General features: G+C 35.0%; 9 protein-coding genes across 13 annotated transcripts in view; 3 read left to right on the top strand and 6 right to left on the bottom strand.

Moving 5' to 3' along the window:
* LOC129792578 (protein phtf) overlaps positions 1-25626 on the bottom strand; it is a 295904-nt gene that overhangs the window by 159922 nt on the left and 110356 nt on the right. The window lies entirely within an intron of this gene.
* LOC129792640 (univin) overlaps positions 1-25626 on the bottom strand; it is a 273488-nt gene that overhangs the window by 159922 nt on the left and 87940 nt on the right. The gene's annotated exons all lie outside the window — the stretch shown is intronic.
* Positions 125-1088, bottom strand: LOC129794275 (deoxynucleotidyltransferase terminal-interacting protein 1). Its single transcript, XM_055835053.1, has 2 exons — positions 846-1088; positions 125-787 (listed from the first exon to the last, which is right to left on the bottom strand). Exons 1-2 carry the CDS (start codon positions 1086-1088, stop codon positions 125-127), a joined length of 906 nt encoding a protein of 301 aa, XP_055691028.1.
* On the top strand, positions 1468-3454 carry LOC129792662 (snurportin-1). Its single transcript, XM_055831968.1, has one exon. The coding sequence runs from the start codon at positions 1605-1607 to the stop codon at positions 2643-2645; it is 1041 nt and encodes a 346-aa protein (XP_055687943.1). The 5' UTR covers positions 1468-1604; the 3' UTR covers positions 2646-3454.
* LOC129792610 (poly(A) RNA polymerase, mitochondrial-like) lies at positions 3797-6244 on the bottom strand. The gene is made up of 3 exons (XM_055831837.1): positions 6062-6244; positions 5590-5976; positions 3797-5515 (listed from the first exon to the last, which is right to left on the bottom strand). Exons 2-3 carry the CDS (start codon positions 5948-5950, stop codon positions 4017-4019), a joined length of 1860 nt encoding a protein of 619 aa, XP_055687812.1. The 5' UTR covers positions 5951-5976; positions 6062-6244; the 3' UTR covers positions 3797-4016.
* On the top strand, positions 6297-9385 carry LOC129792582 (sphingomyelin phosphodiesterase 4). Its single transcript, XM_055831787.1, has 5 exons — positions 6297-6414; positions 6477-6876; positions 6955-7186; positions 7253-8516; positions 9033-9385. Exons 1-5 carry the CDS (start codon positions 6382-6384, stop codon positions 9348-9350), a joined length of 2247 nt encoding a protein of 748 aa, XP_055687762.1. The 5' UTR covers positions 6297-6381; the 3' UTR covers positions 9351-9385.
* Positions 9404-11759, bottom strand: LOC129792632 (cytochrome P450 315a1, mitochondrial). Its single transcript, XM_055831916.1, has 4 exons — positions 11527-11759; positions 11257-11463; positions 10426-10610; positions 9404-10353 (listed from the first exon to the last, which is right to left on the bottom strand). Exons 1-4 carry the CDS (start codon positions 11712-11714, stop codon positions 9470-9472), a joined length of 1464 nt encoding a protein of 487 aa, XP_055687891.1. The 5' UTR covers positions 11715-11759; the 3' UTR covers positions 9404-9469.
* Positions 11949-13216, bottom strand: LOC129792668 (ribosomal L1 domain-containing protein CG13096-like). Its single transcript, XM_055831975.1, has 3 exons — positions 13107-13216; positions 12804-13016; positions 11949-12727 (listed from the first exon to the last, which is right to left on the bottom strand). The coding sequence occupies exons 2-3, from the start codon at positions 13010-13012 to the stop codon at positions 12013-12015; spliced, it is 924 nt and encodes a 307-aa protein (XP_055687950.1). The 5' UTR covers positions 13013-13016; positions 13107-13216; the 3' UTR covers positions 11949-12012.
* The window catches only part of LOC129792666 (hemicentin-2), a 25874-nt gene continuing 14958 nt past the window's right edge, over positions 14711-25626 (top strand). The window contains exons 1-2 of one of the 2 annotated variants that reach the window (XM_055831972.1): positions 14711-14974; positions 19269-19924. In XM_055831972.1, coding sequence (XP_055687947.1) covers positions 19858-19924 — 67 coding nt within the window. In that variant the 5' untranslated portion in view covers positions 14711-14974; positions 19269-19857. The remainder of the gene's footprint in view (positions 14975-19268; positions 19925-25626) is intronic. The other variant, XM_055831973.1, reaches the window with a different exon arrangement.

Genomic DNA, 25626 nt, shown 5'->3' with positions numbered 1-25626 from the left:
GGAAATTTCCTATAAGAATGTCCTATTGAGGAAATTTTCTTGTCCTTGGGGAATCCTGCAGATAAGGATTTATGCAAATTGACTTTTTTTACCCCGGTCTCCCCTATTCCTTCACCGCAATGCTCTAAGTTTCATTAATTAAATCAGTTTGTTTGGCCAGAAGGGCAGATAGAGTAGCATGTGAGGAACTAAGAGAACTTCTGGTTTTCAAATGTTGATTTGATGATGCTTCCAGGGTGCCAAGAGTGAATTTCTCAAATTTCTTAATAATAAATTCTGGAAGACGAAAAGTCTGCAATTCACTGACCTTAACTGAATTTTTGTACTCAAGACGTATCTCAGCGAGTTTCAAAAGTTCCTCATGGAGCAATAAAGTAGCCGGGGCATTTCTATTGGGAATAATCTTCTGACCTACCAACCATTCTCGATCCTGATAATCTGGTTGGTAATACGTTAATTCGGGATGTTTTGTCAGGATTCGGTCTCTATCGAATACTTTACTGGCATTAATTTCCAACACAAAATTCATCTCAATTTTGGGCATTTTTTGTGAACGTAACACTGAGAGGAGGGGAACGTCAGGAAATGAATTTTGTCCTTTTGACATTACTAAGGGTTCAACTTCCGCCTCTTTTCTTTTCCTTAAAATTCCTTTTGATCCTGATACTTTTGCCGGAGCATCAGTGGTTGGTGTTACATCTCCCTGAATACTTTCTTCTTCTTCAGCCCATTTTGTCTCCAAAAAATCCCTGGCTCCACTCAAAAGAGCCACACAGACCCTGTGAATCTGGGAACAAGGATCCTTTACAGAAAGAAGGAAAATTATATTTTACAAGCATACCTACCTGTTCTTCGGTGACTGAATGCTCTCCAAGATTCTCCTTGATATTCTTCATTGCCGGCATAAAATATTTTTCCCGGAATTTAGCCAAAATTCCCAGGACTTCCTTGCTAAAGTGCTCCTGAATATTAATTCTCATCAGCTCCAATGCACTATTTGCTGCATCGTAATGAGAATTGGAATGATGTAGTACTCCGCCCCACATGTGTCTCTGTTTGAGACTAAGCAAAACACTATTTTCTGTCATGGTTCCGGAGGGATATGAAGATTAAGGACTTTTTGCAATTTTCCTTCCAGGAAAATGATTTTTTTCGCATGCCAAAAACGGTGATGGCGCCGAAAAGGTGCAACGGCTGCTGTGATTGTTTCCCGCCATTTTTTATACAACTTACCGGGCATCTTGTTGCTCTCCATGGTTTTCCAAATCCACCAAATTAGCCGACAAATTATTCTTAAGCGATGGCATTTTGTCCAAAGTCCAATTTAGAATTGATTCTAACGTCTTTTTCGGGATTTTTTAGGATAATTTTGGCGCCGCTTACTGGTAAAACAAAGATGGCCGCGGCGGCACTATGGCGCCAAAAGATTTTATTAAATTGCCTCACCCGGCCTAAGCGGCTCACACTTCTCGTAGTTGACTGGAAGTGTACCAACTGTCATTTCGGTTTTTGTGGTAATTTATTGTTGTTGTGAATTTTCAGAGTATCAGGACGCGACTGGAAGAGTCCAGAGAATCATCTGACACAGCTCATGCTAATGAAAAATGGACGATTTCTTTGTCCACAAATACCGGGAATTGTACAAGAACCGCACTCCCGGAAGGGAAGGTTGCCAAAGGGAAAGAAGGAGAAAGTTGCTGGAAGAGCAGAAGCATCAGCGACAGCAAACAACAGATGAAAATCGTGGGATCACAAAGTTCGTTCAGAAGCAACCTCGAGATGCCAAACAGGCTGCTGTCTTTGATAGATTCTATGCGAATAAAATTCAGCTGTCTGAGTGGTTGAAGGAGAAGCCCGAGGATCTGGACAACTGGTACATTGTGCCCTGTCCAAAGGGGAAGAGATGCCTTGTTGTGGCCAGCGATAAAACGCGATCGTACACCAAAGCCGGCAAACTCCTTCATAGCTTTCACTCAAGTTTAGAGGGTGGAAGATCCGGGAGGTATGTCACCGTCCTGGATTGCATCTTCTACAGAAGTGAATACTTTGTACTCGATTGCCTGGTTTATCGGAATCAGGAGTTCATCAATTGCGAGACATCCTTCCGATTTTTTTGGCTCACATCCAAATTCCTGGAATATGATTACACTGTAATTCATCGGGATAACCACCTTCCTTTCCACCTCATCCCACGCTATGATTGTGCTGATGAAGCATGTCTAGCCAGTGCCCTTGAGACTCATCCACATTGGCCAGAAAACACCCCAGTCCTGGATGGTTTTCTCTTCTATCACAAAGAAGCTTCTTACACCTACGGCACAACACCCCTTGTTGGTTGGCTCTTCTCCTTCATGATCCCCGAAATTCTGGGCGTGGAAGCCATTCATCCGGAATACAAGAAAACTCCACCAAACTACACCAATGCCAGCGCATTCATGAAAGCCTTCGATAAGAAGCAGAAAAAGAAAAGATACTCAACACGTCGTAAGAAGAATACGATGGACGTCGATGAGGGAAGTAGTACGAGTGCCATAATGGAGCAGCAGAAGCAACTGGAATTGGGAGAACTGGACATGGATTGTGAGCATGCTGAGGACCAAGAAGAGGATGAAGAGGAAATTGAAGAAAACTCCCACAACGCGTAGAAGAGCTTTAATTTATTACTATTCTCAAGAGAACCAAAGATTCTTCTTATTGTCCCTCATGTATAAAGTAATTATTAGTTTTCAAAAAAAATGTATAGAAGCTATAGAAGTATTAAGAAAACAAAAAGAAATATTATAAAAATATTTTTACTATTGATTACCTAGAAGTTGATTAATTTCTTAACAATGAAAAAAATCATGAAGAATGCTTTCAATTTATTTTAATTTAATGATTAGGTAATGTTAAAGAATATGTATAAAATTATCAGCTTTTTGATGATAAGTAGAAACTCATGTTAAATTACTTTTATTGAATTTACGATCCTTGTATTAAATTCTCTTTCGATTAAAAAAATTGCGAAATTAATTAAAATCATTCAAAGCAAAGAAAAATGCTTTAGAAATTCCTTAATTAACGCTAATTCGTACCTCAATGTCCAATAGGGAATAAATTAATGTATAGATCGTGTGGAGATCTCAAAACAGGAATGAATAAATGATGCAAAATATTGAAAAAGAATAAGTAATTTTGGTTTGTAAAATGTGCCAAAAGTTATGCTTTGAATTGTTATTTACATTTAATAAATACAAATTAGTGTGAAAAATTAGGCTTGAAATTAGGAATTTGCAAAAATTTATCAATTTTATTTCTTCCTTGTACATACCTGTGAGATTTCTGGATAAATCCTTCATCTGAAAGATCTGAAATATTTTTATTCTAGAAATGAAATTTAATACATAATATATTTTCCTATAATTAATCTAGATATACTTCTGGTTTCTTAATAAATAATGATCACAGCTATAAATTACAATTTTTCTTTGCACAGCTAGCTGTGCTTGATGATTGTTCTCATGATACTCGAAAATCGGTTAAGCCGTTTAGTTAATATGGCCGCCACATTTTTTTTTAACGAAAATCGATCATAACTCGAAACTCAATTGATCGATTTTGATCAAATTGGTCTCAAATGAAAGCTCTCAAGATTTCTACTACTCTTTGGAACACTGGGCTGCCATTATCGAAAGAATCACAGCTCGCATAAGCTTATTTAGCTTACCAGTCCATAATTTTGCAAAATCGACATTAGTGTTAAAAGAAATCTTTATCTGGTCCAAGACACAAAAGAAAAAAAGACAAAGTTAAAAACTTAATGGTGATTTCAACGTTTTATTTAAAACAATTTCAAAAATATCAAATCAGTTAAATAAAAAAAGTTAAATTCAGAAATATTTCATAATATTTCACGAAATAGTCAATAAAGATGAAATAAAGTCAAAAATTGATATTTTTTCAAACAAAAAAAAGTTCTTTCCTTAAAAGTATTTTTCAGAGGATACTTCCGGAACACCCTAGTTGGATTAGCTGCATTATGTTGCTGATGAATTGGATGGTGCATCCTTGGATTGATTTCTATAGCTGTGAAGGTAACCATTGAGCCATGTCCTGACATTGTTGACAAAATGTTGATGAAATTCTTTGAGATTATTCCTCACCATGAGTCGATCAATGCATGAAACCTGCAGGTATTCGTAGGTGTTGTTGGTATTGAGAACCAGACTGAATTTAAGTGGTTCCGGTGGCTGAAGTGCATCATGCAGACGCTGAGATTCGGCTATTTCTTGTTCAATCAAATTAGCTGTATCAGCTTCGGTGGGCTTCCTGCAACTCCACAAATTCACTTCGGTACTTGCGAGGAAAACTTTTGGATAATCCGTTGTATTGTGGCTATTTCCCGGCAGTGTATCCGCCTCCAAGGGGATCAAGTAAATCTCCCGGAAAATTGATCCAACGAATTTTCCCATCATATCCACCCAGTATTTGTTAATCTCCTTTATCGTCTCCTTTGATTGAATCTTATTGCGCTGCACGAGATCTCGGAGTTGCTTCAGTTCCGCCTTAGAGGGCATCAGGGTGACTGTTAGATGATTCTTATTGTCAATCCCAGGTATGGTGCAAGGAACATTCTGCACGCCCTTCTGAGGATTCTTCTTCATGGGAACATTTAGGAAGTTCTCAAAGAATAATCTCATTAGAATCTTTGACAAATTATCCCCATTGAGCTCACCCTCGTGAAAGATTTTTGCTGCAAATGTTGCATAAGTGACAAATTTCCTTCGATGCTTCTCCCCACAACTTCCACCAATGTTTATTCGCAGCTCAAATGGGTCCATTACGCAGATTGGTTTGAGATTGTGAATGGTGTCTTCGGGATGGTGGCGAATGTAGTTCCGATAGACCTGAAATTCCGCCGGAGGTTCAACAGCAGATGCAAATTCGACTTTTCTGTAAGACTTCCCAAATAGGGGGCACATCATCATATTCTCGTAGTCGTACGTTGAGATAAAATCAAAGAAATCCCGCAAGAGCTTCTGGAGGCAAGTCATATTTTGGCACTGCTGCCGCAAGTTCCGGTCAAAAGCCACATTCCATCCGTTGACATCGACAAATGGGACGTGCCTCTGAAAAACATCTACCGGCGGCAGCAGAGGGACTCTCAGAGTTTGCAGAAAGAATATTACCATCATTACGAGGCAGTAATTTGTTATCTTCCCCGTTCCGCTGAGCTCGTGGGTGGTTGCCCAGAATTTTATGACCATCATTAGTGGGTAAATTCTGTAGTCGAACTGGATGAGATGCTGAATGAAGCCACTGCTGTAGATTCCCATTGGATTCGTGAAATTCACATCACACCAAACATTGAGATTTGGATGAAGAAATTTGATCAGAGGTACCCGAGCTCGGGGAATTTTGATGATTTTTGTAAAGGCCTGACTACGCCACAGGTTCTTCTCCACCATCTTCAGGAGCAATTCAATGTTCTGCAGCATATTGTCAGGGACGCGCACGAAGAAATCCAAATCACTTTCTACAAGAGAAATAAAGGAATTTGATATTTTTTTAAACAATTTGTGGCATTTCCTTCTCTTTTAATATCCTTACCTCTGAGCAAAAGTCCCGTAATAGCTGATCCAAAGGGATGAATATCAAAGTACGGGATACACCGTGAAAGAACCATCCTGAGATCTTCCGTAACTTTAACCAGGATGTCATGTGTTTCCTGTTGACTAGGTTGGATGTACTTCATGAGGGAAATGATGCCATTCTCATCCTGTGCTTTACCCAAAATCTCCTTCAGCTCCCCATGGAGCTTATCCAATTTTTCACTTGGTTGACATTTACTCTTCTTGTATCCTTTGAAATCCTTATGCTGCTGAGAGGAGAATTTCCTCTTTTCCGTTGCCCATCTCTTCTGCTCAAAGCGTGGCTTCTGAAAGACACTGAATCTTCCGTCCTGATTCATATTTTGGCTGTTTTTAATAGTTTTTCCTGCAAAAGGAGAAAATTTTTATTTACTCTAACCTCACTTTTGCAGTAAAAATCCCAAACAAAACATTTTCCAAAAGAAACTTACGTGGACTTTGGAAGAAAATTACAGAATTTCTCCGAATCACTCCGTTCTTGAATTGATTACTTTTTATTTATTCTATCATCTAATTAGCAGAATTTCTTACAATTTTCGCAATTTTCTTTGCAAATCCAATCCAAAAACAAACTTTTTTTTTTGACACTTTATTAATCTTTATCAAACTGTCCCATAATATGCGCGAAAATTAGGATGTCTCATAAAAAACATCAGAAAAAATTTCATGGATGGAGATTTTGAGGTTAAAATCAACAACAAAATTGACATCGCGTCGCCGCTTTTTTATTATGCAATTTTTCTGCTAATTTATGTTTCCCTCACACGCAATGGAGAATTTTGGGGCAAGTAGATGTACAACATAAATCGGATTAACAAAAAAACAGTAAAATATCTCTTTACACAGAATCGTTTTATGGAAATTCTCGCGCTCCCATTGAGGGACCGATGTCAGGAGCTGACCTTTCTTATAGATCGCTGCAGCCTCAAGGAACTCCAGGAGATTTTCCCAATATTGGTGCATTCGATCTTTCTATCCAACAATGGCATTGGATGGGGGTTGCGGTCGGTTGTTGCAAATATGAGCTCATATGAATTTAATATTCTCTATGAGTTCTTCCTGCCACTGGGCCCCATGTTCCGGTTGTGCTACAAACTCCTCAATGATACGTTGAAATTCGATGTGCCCATCTCTTCGTTGCCCATTAAAATGAGACAAATGCTCGAGAGTGGACGCTACCCCTTGTACTACGGGGATGCCATAAATGTTGATCATTTTAATCGGCACGTTAACTCTTTGTCCTTTAGTAAGTAATCCTTGTCTCCCAATTATTGCTCCTGAAGGCAGAGAAGTATCCTAAATAATTTGCTTGATGTCTTTTCAGATGCCTTCGATTACTATATTCTGCATTTTGCCCTTCATGCCCTGGTGCCGGTGCATAAAATGTGTCCAATGGCCCATCGAGTTCACACGGAAAAGTGGAAAACAGTTTACTTCCTCCTGGCAGCAGATTATCTCTGCACGTTTCTCCCAAAAGATCCAAATGAAATAATTCTGCCACAGAATATCGGTGGGAGCATAAAAGTGGCGCAGTCAATTCAAATAAGTCCCATAAAGTGAGTTAAATTCTCTAAAAATCTACCTTAAAACTTATTTATACTTTCTTCTCATCTCTCTTCTAGGCCGTCGCGTTCTCCAGTTTATTTGCAACTCTCAGCCCTAACGCGCCACTCCCCGAATCCGATAACTTCCAATCGCGGAATGGAACCATCGTGGACAGAATCAGGAGGACGATCTGATCACTTCCACGCATGGAGAACAGAGTCTGTCTTGTACCTCTTCATTGATTCGTGGTTGCGCTTCAATGTGGACGACAACAGAGATCTGCCAAGCAGTGAATTTATCCGTTTGATACGTATTCTCGTGAAGCAGGGGCACTTCTTTGCGAATTCCGCCGACATTGACAATACATCAATGTCACAGCTACGAAAATTAGCTCAAGCTATGATTCAAGCTCAGATTTTCTCTTTCATCTCCGGCATAATTTCCCGCTGGCCCCTAGATTGCTCCTTTATGGTTGTTCTCGAACTCTGGCTGAGCTACATTCAACCATGGCGCTATGTGTTCGGCCGGGTAATCACGGAGAACAGTGACTACAACGGGGATCTCCTGAGATTTGAATCCTTCATTCAGGATAATCTCTGTGAATACACGCAAATCTTCATTCAGTTGCTCCCCCGCTTTGAATGCCTCGACCTCACGTCGCTCAAGAATGTTCTTATGATCTATCGCCTTGTGAAGGTGTTCAGTCAACCAAATCTCTTGGATGTTCTTTCGCGCCTTGAGCGATCCGTCGAAGCAAACTCCAATGGGTTTATGCAACTAAAATATCACACACCTTCGCAATTCTTTCCACCCACAAAACCATCCAATGCATTTCACGAAACAAACTACCAGTACATGTTCCATCCGACAGTTCGGGAGAAAATTGAGAATTTACTCCGGAAGATCAAACAAGCCGAACTGATTGCGCGAGAGAATAATCGTTCAAATAGTATCCAACTACCTGAAGATACATTTGCAATGATTTGGGAGAGAATTGTGAGCTTCTTTGTGGACAACAATGATTGCTTGGAGAATGTTACACAGCAGGAGCAACAGAAGATTCCAGATGTTCTGCAAAATACTGCACAACTCATGGCGAATGCATTTAATTTGGAAATTCCAGAGATTTCCGCGGAAGATGTGGAAAGTTATCAACGCATGAGTACCAGCATATCGGATTCCACCAACGATTCACACCAACTGTCTTTTTCGCCAATGAATAATTCAAAATCGAGAATTTTCGACTATCACGGTGATCCGGATCTTCTACCAATTCGCAGCAATGAATGTACTCCACTCGTGAGATTTCTCTATCAAGTGTCCTGCAAACTGAACCTGATGGTAAGCTAACAAAAGGATATTAAACCCAGATTTGACCATAAAGTATACTCGAAAAAAATTCTTTTTTTCTGTCTTTGAGTGCATAAAAATGCTATAAAATGTTTTTATTTATAAAAGGATTAATTTATCTCGACAATTTCCATCTCAAATAGTGCAGAATTTTCTTTTTTCGTGAAGAAAGAACTCCTTCCGGGAGCATCGGCAGACTTCCTGCATCTTAATCCAGTCTGTTTGAAAGAACTTTATACTTGAGCTTTCGACGCAGTTTGCACGTATTCCTCAACGGCGAAAGCTCCAGATAAAGTTTTTTTTTAATCAGGGATGAATTAAGACAGAGGAAGTCTGCCGATGCTCCCGGAAGAACTCATCTCTATTGAAAAAATAAACTCTCTAGGAAAAAAAGAAATTATTTACAGACTAAAAAATTATGAATTCGGAATTTGCAAACGTTAGAAAAGAAATGTCAAAGTTTAAAAAGAAACGTCAAACATCTAAAAATATGGAATTTTGTTTTAGTTTGGCGCAGATTTCCAGAGGATTTGGCAACGCAGTGATATCTGGGGTGTCCTGCTGCGACCTCTACTTACCCCACCAATGATGACGGAATACATTGATAAATCCGCAGACAGGGCGGTCTTTCGTGAAAAGTATTTGGGTCCCCGTGTCAGCCTTAGACCTCTGGCGTCCTACAAGACATTTTTCTTCGTTGGCACAGCCATGATACTCGGTCAGTTTTGTTTTAATTCATTTTTCATTGGCATAGTAATTCTTCTGTTCCTTTGGCTGTCCCTTTCCTATTTGAAATCATTTGTAAATTATTTCCAAAAGAAATAATTATATTAAAACTTTAAATTCAACTTCTTAACAAATTGTTTTTCACTCGCAAATTAAATTGAAAGAAATAAATCAATTTATTTCGGATATTTTTTTCTACAATTCAAAGGATTAGAAGTTTATTGTAGTGTTTTCAGAGTTATTTGAATTTTCCTGTCTGGGACAGTTATCATGTGCAGAATTGGTTTAGCGGGACCACTCAAATCCTGAAGATGGTATCTCTGCAGGACTTGTCGAATGAGTTCACACATTTGTTTAACAGCAATCTTCTGACCAATGCACGATCTCGATCCAAGAGCAAAAGGTAAGGATGCCTGTGGTCGATGCACGGGAGATTCTTCCGATCGGCACCACCGGTGAAGATTAAATTTTTCAGGATCATGAAAATTCTTTGGATCCCTTCCGGATGTAAAGAGTGAAATAATTGCCATTACTTCCTGACTGATGTGATAATTTCCCAAAATTGTTTTATCCCCTCCTATTATGCGTCCCACGAAAGGAGCCACAGGATACAGGCGAAGTGTTTCCCGAATGAAGGCTTTTAGGGGAGGAATTTGATCTGCTTCAACGGTATCATTTCCACGTATTTCCTCACGAAGATTTTCCTGAACGTTCGTATCCCCGGAAAGTATATGCAGGCACCACAGTGTCGAAAAGGACGTGGTATCACCAGCTGCAATAATTAAATCCACCAAAATCCTCTCAATATACTCTCTGGGTATTTCAAGATTTTCCATCTCTCGCAAAATCCCATCTTGACGCCTTTTCTCATTCAAACATTTTGTAATTATTTCCCCACTAATTGACAGAGTTTCCGTAACAGATTCCTCGAAATCTCGCCATGTGGAAGTTCCAAAGAATTCACAAAGTTGCGGTGGTACAAGAAACAATTTGGAGGATGACTCAAAAACTCTGTGAAGAACTTTTGAGAGTCTCTCAAGTGATTTATCGATTTGCACAGATATCTCATTATACGATGAACCAACCATGAGGTTGATTATAGCTAAAAAATACATAAAAGAAGTTTTTAAATGAAAAATTTAAATAAAATACTTTAAAATTGAAGAAGGTTTACTTTCAAGGGACCATCTATAGAGATCATTTTCAAGATTCTCAATTGGTTTGGATGCTTCATTTGTAGCCCATTTATCCATTAATCGTTCTACGGAATTTTTTATAGGTGCATGGAAGGGTGTAAAATCTCTGTTGAGAAGGAGCTTATTCATTTGTTTTCGATGATACAGCCATTCTTCTCCATCCCTGAAATAGAGAAATGCAAATTAATATTCTTTTATTACTTTCTGTGAAGAAAACTTCTCCTAAGTTTGAGAAACTTTTAATTTAATTTTTTTTACAAAGGGAATTAGAATAAAAAGCTTTTTTTCAATTATAAACCTAACTCTGAATAATAGATATGGTAAGGAATAACTAAAAATCTAATTAAAGAAAATAATAGATACTACCAAAAGGATATAAAGTTTCAATCAATGGATTTTTTTTCTAATGTTTTAACGACTTTAACTTGCAAATTAATTTGTCTCTTTATCATGCAATTATCTATCCAAATTTACGTTAATTTTTATATAATTTTCAAAATCTTTTTTCCATATCTTATCAGTGAGTAAATGGTTAAAATTGTAAAAAAAAAAAATATTGACAATTAATTAGTTGCTTTAAAATTGATTTAATGAAAATTAATTCAATTTTTCCTGTTTAATGGAAGAATTCTTTTGTAACTGGGTTGCTGAATCCCTCTACTTTCCCTTCTTTCCACAAATAAAAAACACGTAATTTTAGGCTTCAAATTGATTCAAAACGTTCACATAGCAGAGCATAAAATTCCATGATTTCTCACTGCTAAATATATATGCATATAGCATAGATAAGTTATGTCCTTAAGCATTACATAAAAAGAAGGCCTCTTTTGTTCCTGTGTTTCCTTTCGTAGAGCTTCCAAGCGTCAGGAAGGGGGTGCCTTGGGTATTTTCCTTCATTTAAAAATACTTCTCTTATTGCATCAGGATCACTGACAAAGAGACACTCGAGAGGTCCTATATTTTCTCGAAAAATCGAACCTAATTCCTCATGCCTCTTGTGGATGTATTCATGAAATCTGTAAAGTAACAATATAAATATTAATGCTTATCTATGAGTAAAATGAGACTTTGTCTCTTACTTGGGCGCAGATCCGGCCTTCATAATATCCAATGTTGTTCCCAACAGAGGTAATCCTTTCGCTTTAGGAATGTGTTGAAAATCCAAGATTTTTTTATCCTTAACATCCTCCTTTATCATTCGTGTCAATGAAGAATTCCCAAAGAATCGAATATTATTGAAATACTTTACACGATTTATGCACAACATCGTGACAAAGGCAATGATAGTGCTGATCAAGCTGGAGTCTTGAAGAAAACTGATGATGACTGGAGTGCTGGAGTGTCAAAGAATAATGTGAAAAAGGGAACAAAAAGATCTCTCACACTGTTTAATAAACATATATGTTGAATTTCAATCAGTCTCCAGTGTATTGTGCTATGCTCCCTGCATGAGGGGCACCATCTGTGTAGGTTTCACAAGAAAATTCGGAATTTTTATTACATAAAAGATCTTTTTGTGATTACTTTTAAATCTTTTTATTTGGGAAAAAATCTCTCTTTGGTCATTAACAATTTATTTTAGATGTAAAGAATCCTTTTTTGGTAAATCCTTCATTTTCCAAAACTGAATTAACTTGCTTTCGCTTCTTCGAGAGAACTAAATCCTTCTGATTAATCGCTTCTGGTACACAGATATCTTCTCCTGTGGCATCACTGAGGTAAATTGGAATTGATAAAGGATAATCCTGAGTTGTTTTTACGTAGATACTCCGAATATTCTGCCATCCATTCAAGCCATCACCCTTCAATTGAGAGATTACATTGGAAATATTTTCAGTGATATTTTCCGCTGACATCCAGTGATTTCCCACATCTATTGCAATAACATTTCCCGTGTTATTTTGTCGATAAATTGTATATCTCAGAGCTTTAATTATCGCCTGATTTATATCACCACAATCCATTTCAACAGGTAGTGGTAGACGCTTTCGCTTCAAAAAGTGCTTCCCAAAGAGCTTAATAGTGTGATTGTAAATTCTCGAATCCACCAAAAATACATCAAAGCTCTGACAGAGCTTTAATTTAGCTTCAAATGATCCATAATTTATTCTTAAATCATTTAAAGGTATCACACGATTTATCCTTGTTACTCCAGAAAATTTGAGGATTTCTTCAAAATGGTCTTTTGTTAATGAAAAATCCTTCTTTGCTCCACGCTCGAGATCTTTTACTACAAGACACACTTCATCTGTTTCATCAATTAAAGAATGAGGTAGAAACCTAAAAAAATAATAAAAAGATCTCAGCACTTAAATTAATACAAAGATATGATAATAAAATCAAAATCTTAACTCACATTTTTTTAAGAGACCCCGATCCTTGGGGAATTTTAAGAAGAACTATTTGCAATGAATATTTAAAACCTGCGTCAAAGATAGATTTTCTCTCTTTGGATTTTCCTTCAAGAAAATGTTTTTGAATTTCCAGAACAACCCTTAAAATTGTACTTCGAGAAATCAATTTCTCATCATCTGCACCTGTCTCAACATATTCCTTATGTTCCATGATTCTAAAAAATATAAAAGAATTAAATCAATGTAAAATATTTAGTTATGCAGCTCAATCATATTTGAATATTCAAGTAAATAAAATTACTTACTTTTTTTCTTTTAAATATCTTCTAAGATTTCCAAGTAAATCTTTCAATAACAAATTGATTAGAAATGATAAGCAGCAGACAAAGCACGTGTTTGTTTTTTTTATTACAACAAACCCTTCCTTTTCGTTGAATTTAGAGCATATCGAACTCAACGAAAAGGTATTTCGAACATATTTCTTTCGAACTGTTGAGAAATGGAGGGAAAAGAAAATTAAATTGAAGGGCTACATGCGTAGTTCATAGAGGAGATCCGGGTTCAATTTTATATTACATTCAATCTTATTATTCGATCCTTCTTTAAAGTTCAATTTTCTGAAAAGAATAACTCTGATTTGGGAATATAAAGGAGGATTTTGATTTAGATATTTGGCTAACTAGGTATGTTTAATTTAAAAAGCAGAATGAGACGAGTCGTGTTGTAAATATAGTTATTTTTTAATTATTTGGTTAAAAAATTATTGATTTAATGCCCAGAGGACGGACTTTACAGTTCAAAACGTCGGTTTTTTAAATAAAATATAATTAATCAAATATAAAATAGTGATTGAGTTTCTTCAAAACAAAATGAATCAATTTTCATTGATTTGTAGCAGTAACTTGAAAAAAAAATATTTTTTTTTACAAAATTATTTATTAAATCGGTGAAACGTATTTCCAGGAGCCGACTGAAATGGGTTACGATTCTACTCTATTTATTTTATTCAGTGACATTTTCCACACATATTAGATCACTTCTTGGAATATAAAAAAATACATTAATTAAATGATCAAAATAATAATTAAAAAAAAAAATTTTTTAAATAAAATAAAAGATTGAGGGTGAAATATAGGGTTCTCTCTCTTAATATGCAATTTAAAAAGCTAGAACTCATTTTAAGCCATTCTTCCCTATAATTTTGTGGTTTGACCTCAATTGTAATAAACGGGAATTACATATTATTTTCCTGCTTTCCTTCCAATAAAATTAAATTTTCTATTTTATATGGCAAGATCTTACTTTCCTACATGCATCTTAAATATCTAATGGTCAACAATCCCATCTTTTATTGTTGAATTTTTTCTTAGAAATATTTATAGTTAACAGAACCCTTAAAAATCGTACAAAAAAACTTTCTTTTTAAATTAAATATATTTTAAAACCGACAGACGAAAATGAAAAAAAAATTTTTCTAGCTTTGAGGTATAAAAATTAAATAAATAAATTAAAAAAATCATTGTAAACTATCCAGATGTCCTAATAATTGTACGAAGGATATGAACCTGAAATACATAACATTTTCACCTCTTTTGCCGCTTTATAGATAGATGTCTATGGGTGTGTTGGAGCCATGTTGCGATGAAAATCGACCACTTTCTATATTTTTGACTTTAAAAATAATCGAAAAAATCCTTTTATTATTTTATACAAGTCCCAATTGCAACAAATGCATAATTAACTTGGTAAAAATAAAATAATAATATTAAGAGATTATTTAGTAAAAATATATTTTTTATACTATACGAGAATACAGGAAAATAAAATATAAAATTGAAATATTTAAAAGGGAGTATAATACATTGACGCCGTTGTTATCAGAGCGCATGCCTGATAAGGATAAACGTAGAAACACGGGCGTATACCAAAACTTTTCAAAGAAGTGTATTCCTCACAATAATCCGTGTGAAATATATCCCATAAAGTGTGCTTTTCCCTCAATGAAAATTTAATAAAACTAAAGTGGAAATGATCCCGGTTGCTTAACAAGTGAAATGCAGTGTGTTCCAACGGTGGAAATGCCGAAAAATTAGAATGGGTGGCAAATTGAAAGAGAACCCATAGTGGAGTGTTTGATTCTTGGCCCGAAAAAAAATGTTAGAAGGAAAAAAGGGTGGGTGAAAATTTCATTGGGAAGCAAACACACAAAAAATTCAGCCCAAGTTTAAGGAGGAAAGTTGAAAACGTGCACGAATAAAAAAAATGTAATTTTTGGCGTAAATTTGGTTCGTTGCCATGAACTATGAATATTTGATCGTTTAATTTTTTTGGGGGAAATTGGATTGGTAGTGAATTCAGCAGAAAGAAATTAAAGTCAGAAAGAGTGTAAAGTAAGAATGCAAATTTCTTCTGGGTTCGGTGTGTGTAAACGACGTATTGCCAAGAGAATTAGCAGAGCGTTGAAACGCACAGAAACGACGTATCCTTACATGTCCTTAGAATTTAAAGAGAAAAAAAAGTATTCAGCACAATAGGCGCGCCCTTTTGAGATGTTGAACCATTTTGTGTGTGGAATTTTATTCAAAATGTTAACATCTCATCTCATTTTTATCCCCAAAGCAGGTCATAATAACGTTGGGGAGAAAAAAAACATAACATATAGGATGTGCTGTGTTTAAAATAAATTAGATTCACTTAATTTTAATTGTGCTATTACCAATTCTCCGTGAACCCCCTTTTCTCGTGGTGTAATTACAGGTGTATGAAAATATTTTCGTAAGAAAAATTAAATTACCATTTTCTCTCTACGCCCCATCCTTAAGAACTCGACTATCGTATCATTTCTCATTTCCACCCAAACCCGCACATACATATATACATATGTATGTAATAAATATAACAATTTTAAGCCCATCCACCGAAAAACCGTCTCCTTCACCCTCGCTATGTTGTTCGTTCCTCAATATAATTTTTCAGCACCCTCCCGTTCTCACTGCTTTTTCTCCATGCCCCCAATAAAATGTTTCTTGCGCCCCCAGGCCAGGCATTCTTTTCCACCATGCTATATATGGGATGGTGTTCTTGTGGTACAGAAAGTAGAGTTGAAAGTACACACACACAACAAGCCAGAAGCTTTGCCACTTTTCTTTCCCAAACTTCTGGTTCCTTTATTCCTTTAATACATATATGGGCAATTTTCTTAATTTTTTTCTCCTCTCCAGCATACATATTCTTATGTTGAGCATGTTTCCCTGATAAGGCTTATTCGCCACAGCTGAACAACTACACGGAAATACGTACAATTTCACCCACATATTATTCTATCTCGCTTTAAATTGATTTTCCATTCTTTTTCAACATTAGCTTTTAGCTGTGATTTTTCCGACTTTTCTTATATTCAACCATCGTGCCAATTTATACACGTGTCTCTTTTCCCATTGCTTCATGCCAAGGACTTTGTGTAAATGATGGAAAACAGTAAGAAAATATTTATCGAAATCCTTGATTGTATACGTATTTGGTTTCTAACATTTCTCGTCCAAAAAGGTATAATATGGATGAGAGCTGGAGTCTTTTTGTCGTGTGTACATGCTCTCACATCTTTGCTACTTTGAAGCCGAATTTAATTACAATTCTAATCTTCCTCTTATTTCTTTGAAAGTAATTTAGACTTTTGGCATTTATATGTACATAATATGTTTTAAAAATCGATATGTGATGAAAATTGTCGTTTTCTCGTAGGTTTAATCTTATCACATCAATTGAATAATGTGTATTAGTTTAATTCCAATGTGATTGAATGTTTAATAAATACATATCAATATGTATAAATAATATAGATATATGTATATGTATAATATTATCAAAAAGGTTATAATTCAATAAACTCAATCCAATTTCTTGGCCTAGTGGCTTGAAAAGGTTAGACACCTTTTAAAAAATCCAATTTATTTTGGGGATCATCAACTTTCCTCCTTTAACCCATTGCTGACGATTCCAAGAATTTTACATCAATTTCAATTTTGTAGATAAAGTTATTTTGAGGAAATCTTCATTTCAAGATTTATTTTTTAGCTGTGATTCTCTCTTATCACCATCATCGCTCTATGTTTCAATGAAATATTGTCAATGAAAGTCTTCTTTAATTCAACTTAACTTTTACCTATTCTTAGAATTCTCAATTTAATAGACAGGAATAAAACTCACTAAATATTGTATTATTAACCTTGTGCACGCCGTGTTGTGGGGTAAGTGACAGCCTCATAATTTTTTCTCAAATTAGGAAATTCCTGTGCTAAAATGAGCTTTTATTGACTTCTTGAATGAATACACGAAAAATTTTCTAAATAGTAAAGTAGAAAAAATGATTTTTCGTGAAAATTTGTATTTCGGCAGCTCAAAATTCTTGATTTGCTTATGAATAAAAAATGTGGGTGTATATATAGGAGAAAATGGAAAAATCCATGACAATAAGAAAGAATTTAATCGTTATGCCAAATTTTTGAATTCTCACTTTCTTACAATTTTTTTGTAAAAACTTTTTTTCTGGTGCTTATTGACCTGAAATTCTTACAAAATATTATCAAATAACAATGAAACTTATTTCCAAGACATCAAATTTAATGCGAATTAACAAAATTAAAATATAGCACTGAGGTGAGGTCGGTCACATACCCTTCATGGCAGACGGAGGGTTAACACTTTGTAAAAAATTCGGAAAAGTTAATCGAAAAACGGAACATATGAAATGAAAAATTAAGCATTCTCGCTATATTTGGGTCGTTTGGAATATTATTATCACACTAATTGTACGATAATGAAGTTAACCCAGATATATCCAAGATTTTTCGATATTTCAGCGAAGTCTAGAAAATTTAATTTTCAATAAAAATCCTCGAAACTAATAATAAAAACCAGAAATATAAAAAAATGTACTGGTAAGCTGACCAAGCTTACGGGAGCTGTGTTTCTTTCAGTGTAAGTACCAATTTTGTGAGAGCAAACTAGAACGCGAATTAATTTAAATACGGGCAAAGTCGGGAAAAGTTGAAAAGTCATACCCTAAGAAATGTTTGGAAGGCCATATCTCGAGAACGGATCCATACATTTTCATAATTTTTTTTTTGTTTGAAAGGTCTTGAAGTCAGCTATAACATATCGAAAAATTAAAAAAATTTATGTCGCCATTTTCGAAAAATTCGAGTTCGAAATTTTCGAAAACTTTGTTTTCGATTTTAGCGCCTCTTGCGGTCATTTCTCGAAGTTGCAATGTTTTAGACATTTGTAGGGTTTCACGAAACCTTTCATTTGCGCTTGAGTTGATCAAGATCGGAGTTGTAGAACCCGAGATGTGACATGCCAACATTGGAAGGCTATATCTCGAGAACGGATCCATAGATTTTCTTCATTTTTGGCATGAAGCTAGATGATATGGTCAGCTACAACATATCAAAAAATGAAAAAAATTTATGTCGTCGTTTTCGAGATATTCATCGAAAACTAATCGAAAATTTTGTTTTCGATTTTTGGGCCCCTAGCGGTCACTTTTGAAACTTCGGGTGTTCTAGAGAGTTGTAGGGTTTGTTGAGATCTTTCATTTGACCCCGGGTTGATCAAAATCGGTCAAGCCGTTTTCGAGTTATGGTCGATTTTCGATGAAAAATTGTGGCGGCCATATTGGCTAAACGGCTTGACCGATTTTTGAAAATGAGGTATCGTTGGAAAGCTCTTGATGGCCCCTACAACATATCAAAATTTCAGCTCTCTAGCTATAATAGCCGCTGAGATATAGCGAAAACAAAATTTTGAGGTTATTCAAAATGGCGGACGGGGGGGTGGGGGGGTGGATTTGACCTCATAATCGGATGTCTTCCGGTCGATATTTAAACTTTGCCGTTTACCGCAAGTCTCTATCTATCACCGTTCTCTTGCAATTTAGCGATTGATTCCGGCCGGACGGCCGGCCGGAAAAATTTTTTTTTGGCGCATACGTTTTTTGGAATGTGGGGACCCTAATTCGTGCTCATACCAAGTTTGAGACCGATCTGACGACTTTCGATTTTACTCGGTACACAAAAGCTGTGTCTGAAAGAAACACAGCTAAAACTTTATGCTATTTCTATGAAAAGTCAAGAAAGAAAAATTTGCAAGCATATTAAATATAAAACAATGGACATATCTGGGTTAAGAGGAAAATTTTAAAAATAGCCCATATCAAAAAAGATGTGTTGTGAAAGAAACACAGCTAAAATTGTTGGTATAAGTTTTTTTTTTAATGTGCGTTCTATTTTCCTTATATGAAAGCAAAATTAGTATCTTTTACTGAAATTCTCACCGTTAGAATTTTCTATTTTTCCTAAATAATAGGTACATAGCAGACTATATACAAGATATGTACATTTCTTTAAAATTAAAACTACCTGTGGATGAAGTTGTTTAGTTATATACAACTCATAATTTTTTTGCAGGTACACTTGTGTTCAACCGAAGAACATTAAAGGATAAAATGTTCAAATATGTATAAAAACAAGCTGTCTGAGGGGGACTATGTGATTAGCTACTGGAGTGAATTAGAATTTTCTTCAGGTGGTACATATATAAAAAGTGAAAAGTGGAGAAAAATGAAGTTTGCGGGATTAAAAAGTGAGGAAATAAATTAACAGAAATTAGCAATAAAACACAAAAGAAAGGAAGTGAAGAGAAGACAGAGTGGGTATATTTTCTATGTTGCCCACGACCAAGTGAGGGTAAAACGGTGGTGGTGGAGCAACTTTGGTGGAGAATAAAGTGAGAGAGTGGATAACATTAAACATTCTTGTGGGAATTGCTGCCTTCGCATTTACAGCGAATATGTTGTATGATGGAGTAAAATGCTGTGAAGAAAATCTTTGTTGAGAATATGAACAATTGAAGTGATAGTGTTGAAGGTGGCACAGAAAAGTCATATAATGGAATATGATATGGTTTATTTAGTAAATAATTGCGTGTAAAAGGGAGTAAAAACTGAAGGCGTCACATAGCATAAAAAAGGACTATAATCAGTGGTGAAGCGAAAAAATGTATCGATTTCAACTGTTAATATTTTTTCTGCCATCCATAATATTTGCCACAACGCTGGAGCCAGGTATAATCTCTTTATTTGTTGCGAGGGAGTGATTCTATATTTATTTTCATTTCCACCCACACCCAGTCTTCCATTTTACTCGCCATTATTCTTCTTCCTGTTCCTTCCCCATCGTTTTTATTATACACCCACGATTAACGATGTAGGTTAGAAACTTGAAAAAGAGGGCTAGGCACTAGGTTTGTTTGACGATGAAGAAGGAATATAAAATATGTAACAACTATAACTTTCGCGTGAATTTTGTGGGAAGAATGATTTTTTCAATACAACTGCCTGTTAGAGATATAATTTTCATCGTCTTCTGGAAAATTTAAAAATTCTTTCTATTGTCCATTTAATTCCTTTTTTCAATACAAATATTGCACTGTGTATCAGTTGTACTGTAGTATTACTCAAAAATAAAATCCTTATTTTATTTCCATTTCATATTTTCAAAGAATTTTATTATCCTTGTTGGAAGCTTTTGAAATATCCGTTTCTATACTAAAACTCATACTCGTCGTTACTGTCCTTTTCTATCGATCAAATTATATAATATACATGCATTAAAAATATATAAATATACAGACTTTATATAAACACGGGTGGGGCAAAGCTAGACAATTTGCATAAAATAATTTCCAAAATCTTTCTATTTTGCATAAGAAAATATCTTGAAAATTCAAAATTATTGAAATTATCTGCCAACGTTATTTTCTTTATTTCTCTATTAGTTTCTCTATCTAATAAGACGAAGAAAATGGGAATTATAGAGATTTTCCTGAAATCTTCAATTGAAAAACCAAAAACTTATGAGATAATAGTAGTAAGTATCGAGCAAGTTCCACTTTGAGGTAGGTCAGGGTTGTGTTGTTGTTGGGGCAGGTCAGTGCTGAGTGACGTCATAGTGGAGTGGGGAAGGTCGGGTTTTTGAAGGGGAAATTGAGCGAGGTCAGTGCCGTGAGGTTGTTTTTGAGGAAGGTCAGTGATTTGTGGTGACGTAATGTGGTGGACGCCATCTTGAAAATTTTATTTTGTCGGCCATTTTGAATTACGTCATGTTTTTGTACGCCATTTTGTATGACGACACATTTTTGACGCCATATTGAATTTTAGCCGCCATATTGAATTTTATTCCGCCATTTTGAATTTAAATCCGCCATTTTGAATTGTAATTTTTATATTCCGCCATATTGGATTTGTCCGCCATATTGTTTTTATAGCGCCATCTTTGTTTTTGTCCGCCATCTTTAATTTATGCCCGCCATTTTGAATTCTGAATTTTTATCCCGCCATCTTGTTTTCTGTCAACCATTTTGAATTTTATGCAGCCATTTTGAATTCTGAATTTTTATTCCACCATATTGGATTTGGTTTATTAACGTTTTAATTTTGAATATTCAATTTGAACTTTTTTGATCACCGCCATATTGATTTCGCGCCTTTGAATTGATTTTAAATTTTAAATGTTTGAATATTTAAATTATTGTAATTTTTGTAATGGAAAAAAATCTTGATAATTTATGAGATTTGAACATGCGAGGTTTGAGTGCCCAGTACGGAGCTCTAACCATTGGGCTATAAATGACTTGTCAGGCAGCCCACCATAATTGTGAACCGTACATCCGACCCCCACCTTGATGATTCATATCACACACATTAAATGAATGAAGCGTGGACGAGAAAAGAAATTTGACCACTAAGGGAATTTGCATGGAGCGAGGAAAGAAGAGTGAAGCGAGACTGAGAAAAAATTTCTGCTGACGCGCGACATTCCTAAGCGATCACAACATGAAATGCATGAATTATGAGTGTTTTATTGTTGGCGGGAAAAGACATAATATATTTTCAATGTATAAATATTGCCATTTAATTGTATGTGAATTTTTTCGTCTTTTTCCTCACTCTACGATCTCTGCATGGGTGTCTGAGGGGGAGGGTGATGACTTTTTGTGTGGAAAGTGTATTAATTGAGGAAAATGAATAAGAAAACATTACAATTTCTCATGAAATAATTTTATTTTGTTTAAGATAGTATAATATTTCTATTTTTATCAATCTCCAACTTACTGTCAAATTCAGCATAAATAATACAAGTTATAGTTTTATCAATTACCTTTGAAAACCTGGCTTCAATTCTAATTGAACCTTGATCTAAAAGTGAAAGACAACCTGTAGAATGAACATCTGGATTCAAATCATAAGCTAAAATAAAATAACCATTTTTAAAGTCTTCGTAACTTATTTTATGTCCTCTATCATCATAGTGAATATCTGTACCCGTAAATAGAGTTTGGTATGCCTTACAATATCTATCTTGTTCAAAATTCATATGTAAAGGTTGAATAGGATATGGCGTTCCATTAACAAGTAAGGAAAAATCTGAGATGTTGAAATGTTCAAAATTAAATGGATTTAAACTTTTTGTTCCTGTGTATGCCAAATTATCAACCATTGAGAAAATTAAGCGTCGTGGCAAAACTCCATGAATGATATTATTTAAATTCATTGAAGTTGAACCTGAGGGCACAATTACGGTTTTAATTTCAACTCTCTTATAATGATACGATGCATTTTTATGCTCTAACACCTGATTGTGTGCAAGAAGAATATTAGGATTTAGTGTTATTTGTTTCATATACATAGTAGCCTCCTGCAAACGAAATTTTGGATTTAGTGTGTCGGAGCAGAGTAGGAAAAATTCTGATTTCTCAAGTGCAATTGTGATTCTTAAATCTACATTGTTAATAAGAAATATTGGCTGATTAAACATATCGCAATGTAACTTGCCTAAAACCTCCACAATTTTACTATTTTTAAACATATCGCGCCTCTTTGTAAATCCAGTGTTACTCTTATCCATTGCATTCATGCTTCCAGTATCCTGAATCCATCCGGCATTTCGTAAAAATGTAGATTTTGCATCACTTCCATATGACAATAGAGTTTCCAAGTATGCTCTATACTGATAATTCCCTTCATTTTGGGAAATTGTTTTTCCGTTGAGTGACACTGACACAGATCGTATTAGTGAATGTAGAATGTTATTCACAACTGATGGCTGATTTTCATCCGTGTCTTTGAAAAGATCACCATTTTCCTTTAATAGTTGAATCTTAAATTTAACATAAATTGAAGACAAATCTCTGTAACAATCTCCATGTGCTACAGAGTAAAATTCAATCATAGAAACATTATCCAAGCTAGAAAGAGGTTGATAGGCAATTTCTTCGCTTCTCAAAATTGATGTTTGAATTGGTGGTGGCAGAAATATATCCAGTTCACTTTTCATACATTCTGTATATTCAGCCATTATGAAAAAATATCCAAATGGCGCTCTTTCTTATGGTTCTTGTTTACTTTCACCTTTTTCAATTTTCTTTTCTTCTTTGAAATTGCAGTTTTAATTCTATGAAGAATATTATTTTTATTATCTGCCGAACAAGATGAAGGTTTCGATGATATCAAAGGAATAGCTTTCCTCGATTGTGCTCTCGTATTTATACCTTCTCCGGTCATTGTGTGAATTTTATGCAGGGCCTTTTTCCTGAGTTCATCTGCAGCTTGTTGTCCTCGATTTAATAAAATGTCTTTTAATGGTTTTGTACCATAGTCTGTCAATATTTCAATACCCGTTTTGGCCGCCTGTTCACCAAGAGTGTTTAAACCTTTCATAAAAAGAGGTTTTAAAAAGCGTATTAAACCTCCAAGGAATGACCCCAATCCGTATCCTCGTTGAACGCCAATGTACTCAGGAACATAAATCTTTCCAATTTCTCCACTGCCAACCTGGTTCAAGTAATATGAAGTGTATACGTTAGTCATCTTTGTAGTATTGATATTTAGGTAAGAATATACCTGTATTTATATGCTTCATGAGTTCATTTTCTTGAAATGAAGAACAAGCATTGTTGGTGTTGAACTGGGCAGGAAATTGTATGCTTCGCCATTTTGAGATGTTATTAAAATTTCAATAGTATCAAAATTTGTTTTCTCCAGTGGTAGATATTGAATGGCGTTAAATGATTTGTAGACTTCGTTATTTTGAATCAAAAGAACTGTTCTTAAACATCGAGCAAAAGTGTTACTGAGAAGTTGTGGTTTAATTATATCACTGTATACAAACATTAAATCACGCGTATGAGTAGGTTCTACTTTTTGTGGGAGTACTGAGGGATGGATATGAGTTGAAGAAACAAAATCATTTTGATCATGTTCTAATATTGTTGGTATTACAACAGAGGTTTTGATGATTTTTTGCAATAATTCTGTTTCACGTATTTGAAATGGTATTTGATCTAGAATGGTAAACATAAGTTCATCGATTGTTTCATAATTATCTCTGTATAAAGGAATCTCAAGTAACTGATTGAAATCATCAGCAGGAATTGTTAGCACGACAAGTGGTTCAATATTGTTAGCATTGGGTGTCGATTCCTTTAAAACAGGGTTCGGTGTTGTAGAATAATCTGTTTCTGCGTCCATTAATTGATCTGTATTAAAATTAAAATTTTCGTCATCAATAATTTCAATAGGCCCAATATGACTTGTTGTGATCTCTGTAATTTTACATGCTTTATGTTCTTTAACAATATCGCTCAATCGTGTATCCAAATCCTTTTCATCAGATGCACTTCCCAAAACATTTTCGCCATAAGAATCGGTAAAATTATAAGCATTTCTCAAAAGATAGAGAAAACTATTAAGAGGTGTGAATGGCGTATATACGGGTATTTTAATAGGAATACTCCCTTTTTTCTCTTTTAGTAGTGTAATAGTTCGCGGTTTTACATTTATTTTCCTATGGCGTACTTCAGAAGATTCGGCCACATTAAAAGATATTTCGGCTAAACCAACAACCCAATCATTCGATAAAATTACCTCTCTCGGTAATTTAGTTTGAAAATGAGACAGAGTATTGTTTGGAAATATTTGTTGTGACGAATTACTCAAAAGAGTCAAATAAAATTCATTTTGCATTTCGATCAACCCCATATTGCTTTAAAAGATCAATTTGATTTATCCACTGATTTGTGTTATCGCCTTTGAATTTAACGTAGTACTGTAGCTTTTTCCCTAACCCGCGAGTTTTTATAATTTTTTCTATCACTGGAAAACCATCTTTTATTTCAACTTTTTGCAACTGTTTTTCGTAAAATCTACCCGCTATTGGTGTATTTTTATAGTCTTGTAAAATATACATTGCAAAAGGTTTTTTATTTATTATTCGATGAATACGAAATTTCTCGTTTGTCCATCTTTGTTGAAAACCTCTATCGAAATTCACTTTTGGTTTTGCAATTCTAACTAAATCATTTAGCTCAAACTTTTGGTGCACTCTCGAAAATTTCTCTTTGAATGAATTATTTTTTCTTATATACCGTTGATTTAATTCCACAATATCATCTTCGCTAACATCCGCAGGAGCCATTCCTATAGTTGTGTGCTTTGAATTGTTGTATACATCAATAAGTTTATCGAGAACATCAATATAGCGATTAGTTTTCATATGAGTAAAATATTTAAACATTAATTGTTTTAATGTTCGGTTAAAGCGCTCAAGAACTGCGCACTTCACAATTGGATTGTATGCAAAATTTTGTTGAATATTCTTACTTTTAAGGAAATTCTTAAATGTGGAATTTTCAAATTCTTTTCCGTGATCAGATTGAACCTTTTCAGGTGTCTTGCCATTTTTTTTAATTATATCAGCAAATGCTTTG

Source organism: Lutzomyia longipalpis, chromosome 3, assembly GCF_024334085.1.
Source record: "Lutzomyia longipalpis isolate SR_M1_2022 chromosome 3, ASM2433408v1".
In the NCBI taxonomy this organism is placed as follows: domain Eukaryota; kingdom Metazoa; phylum Arthropoda; class Insecta; order Diptera; family Psychodidae; genus Lutzomyia; species Lutzomyia longipalpis.
Note: the sequence above shows the minus strand (reverse complement) of the source record. Positions and strands in the feature narration are given on the sequence as shown.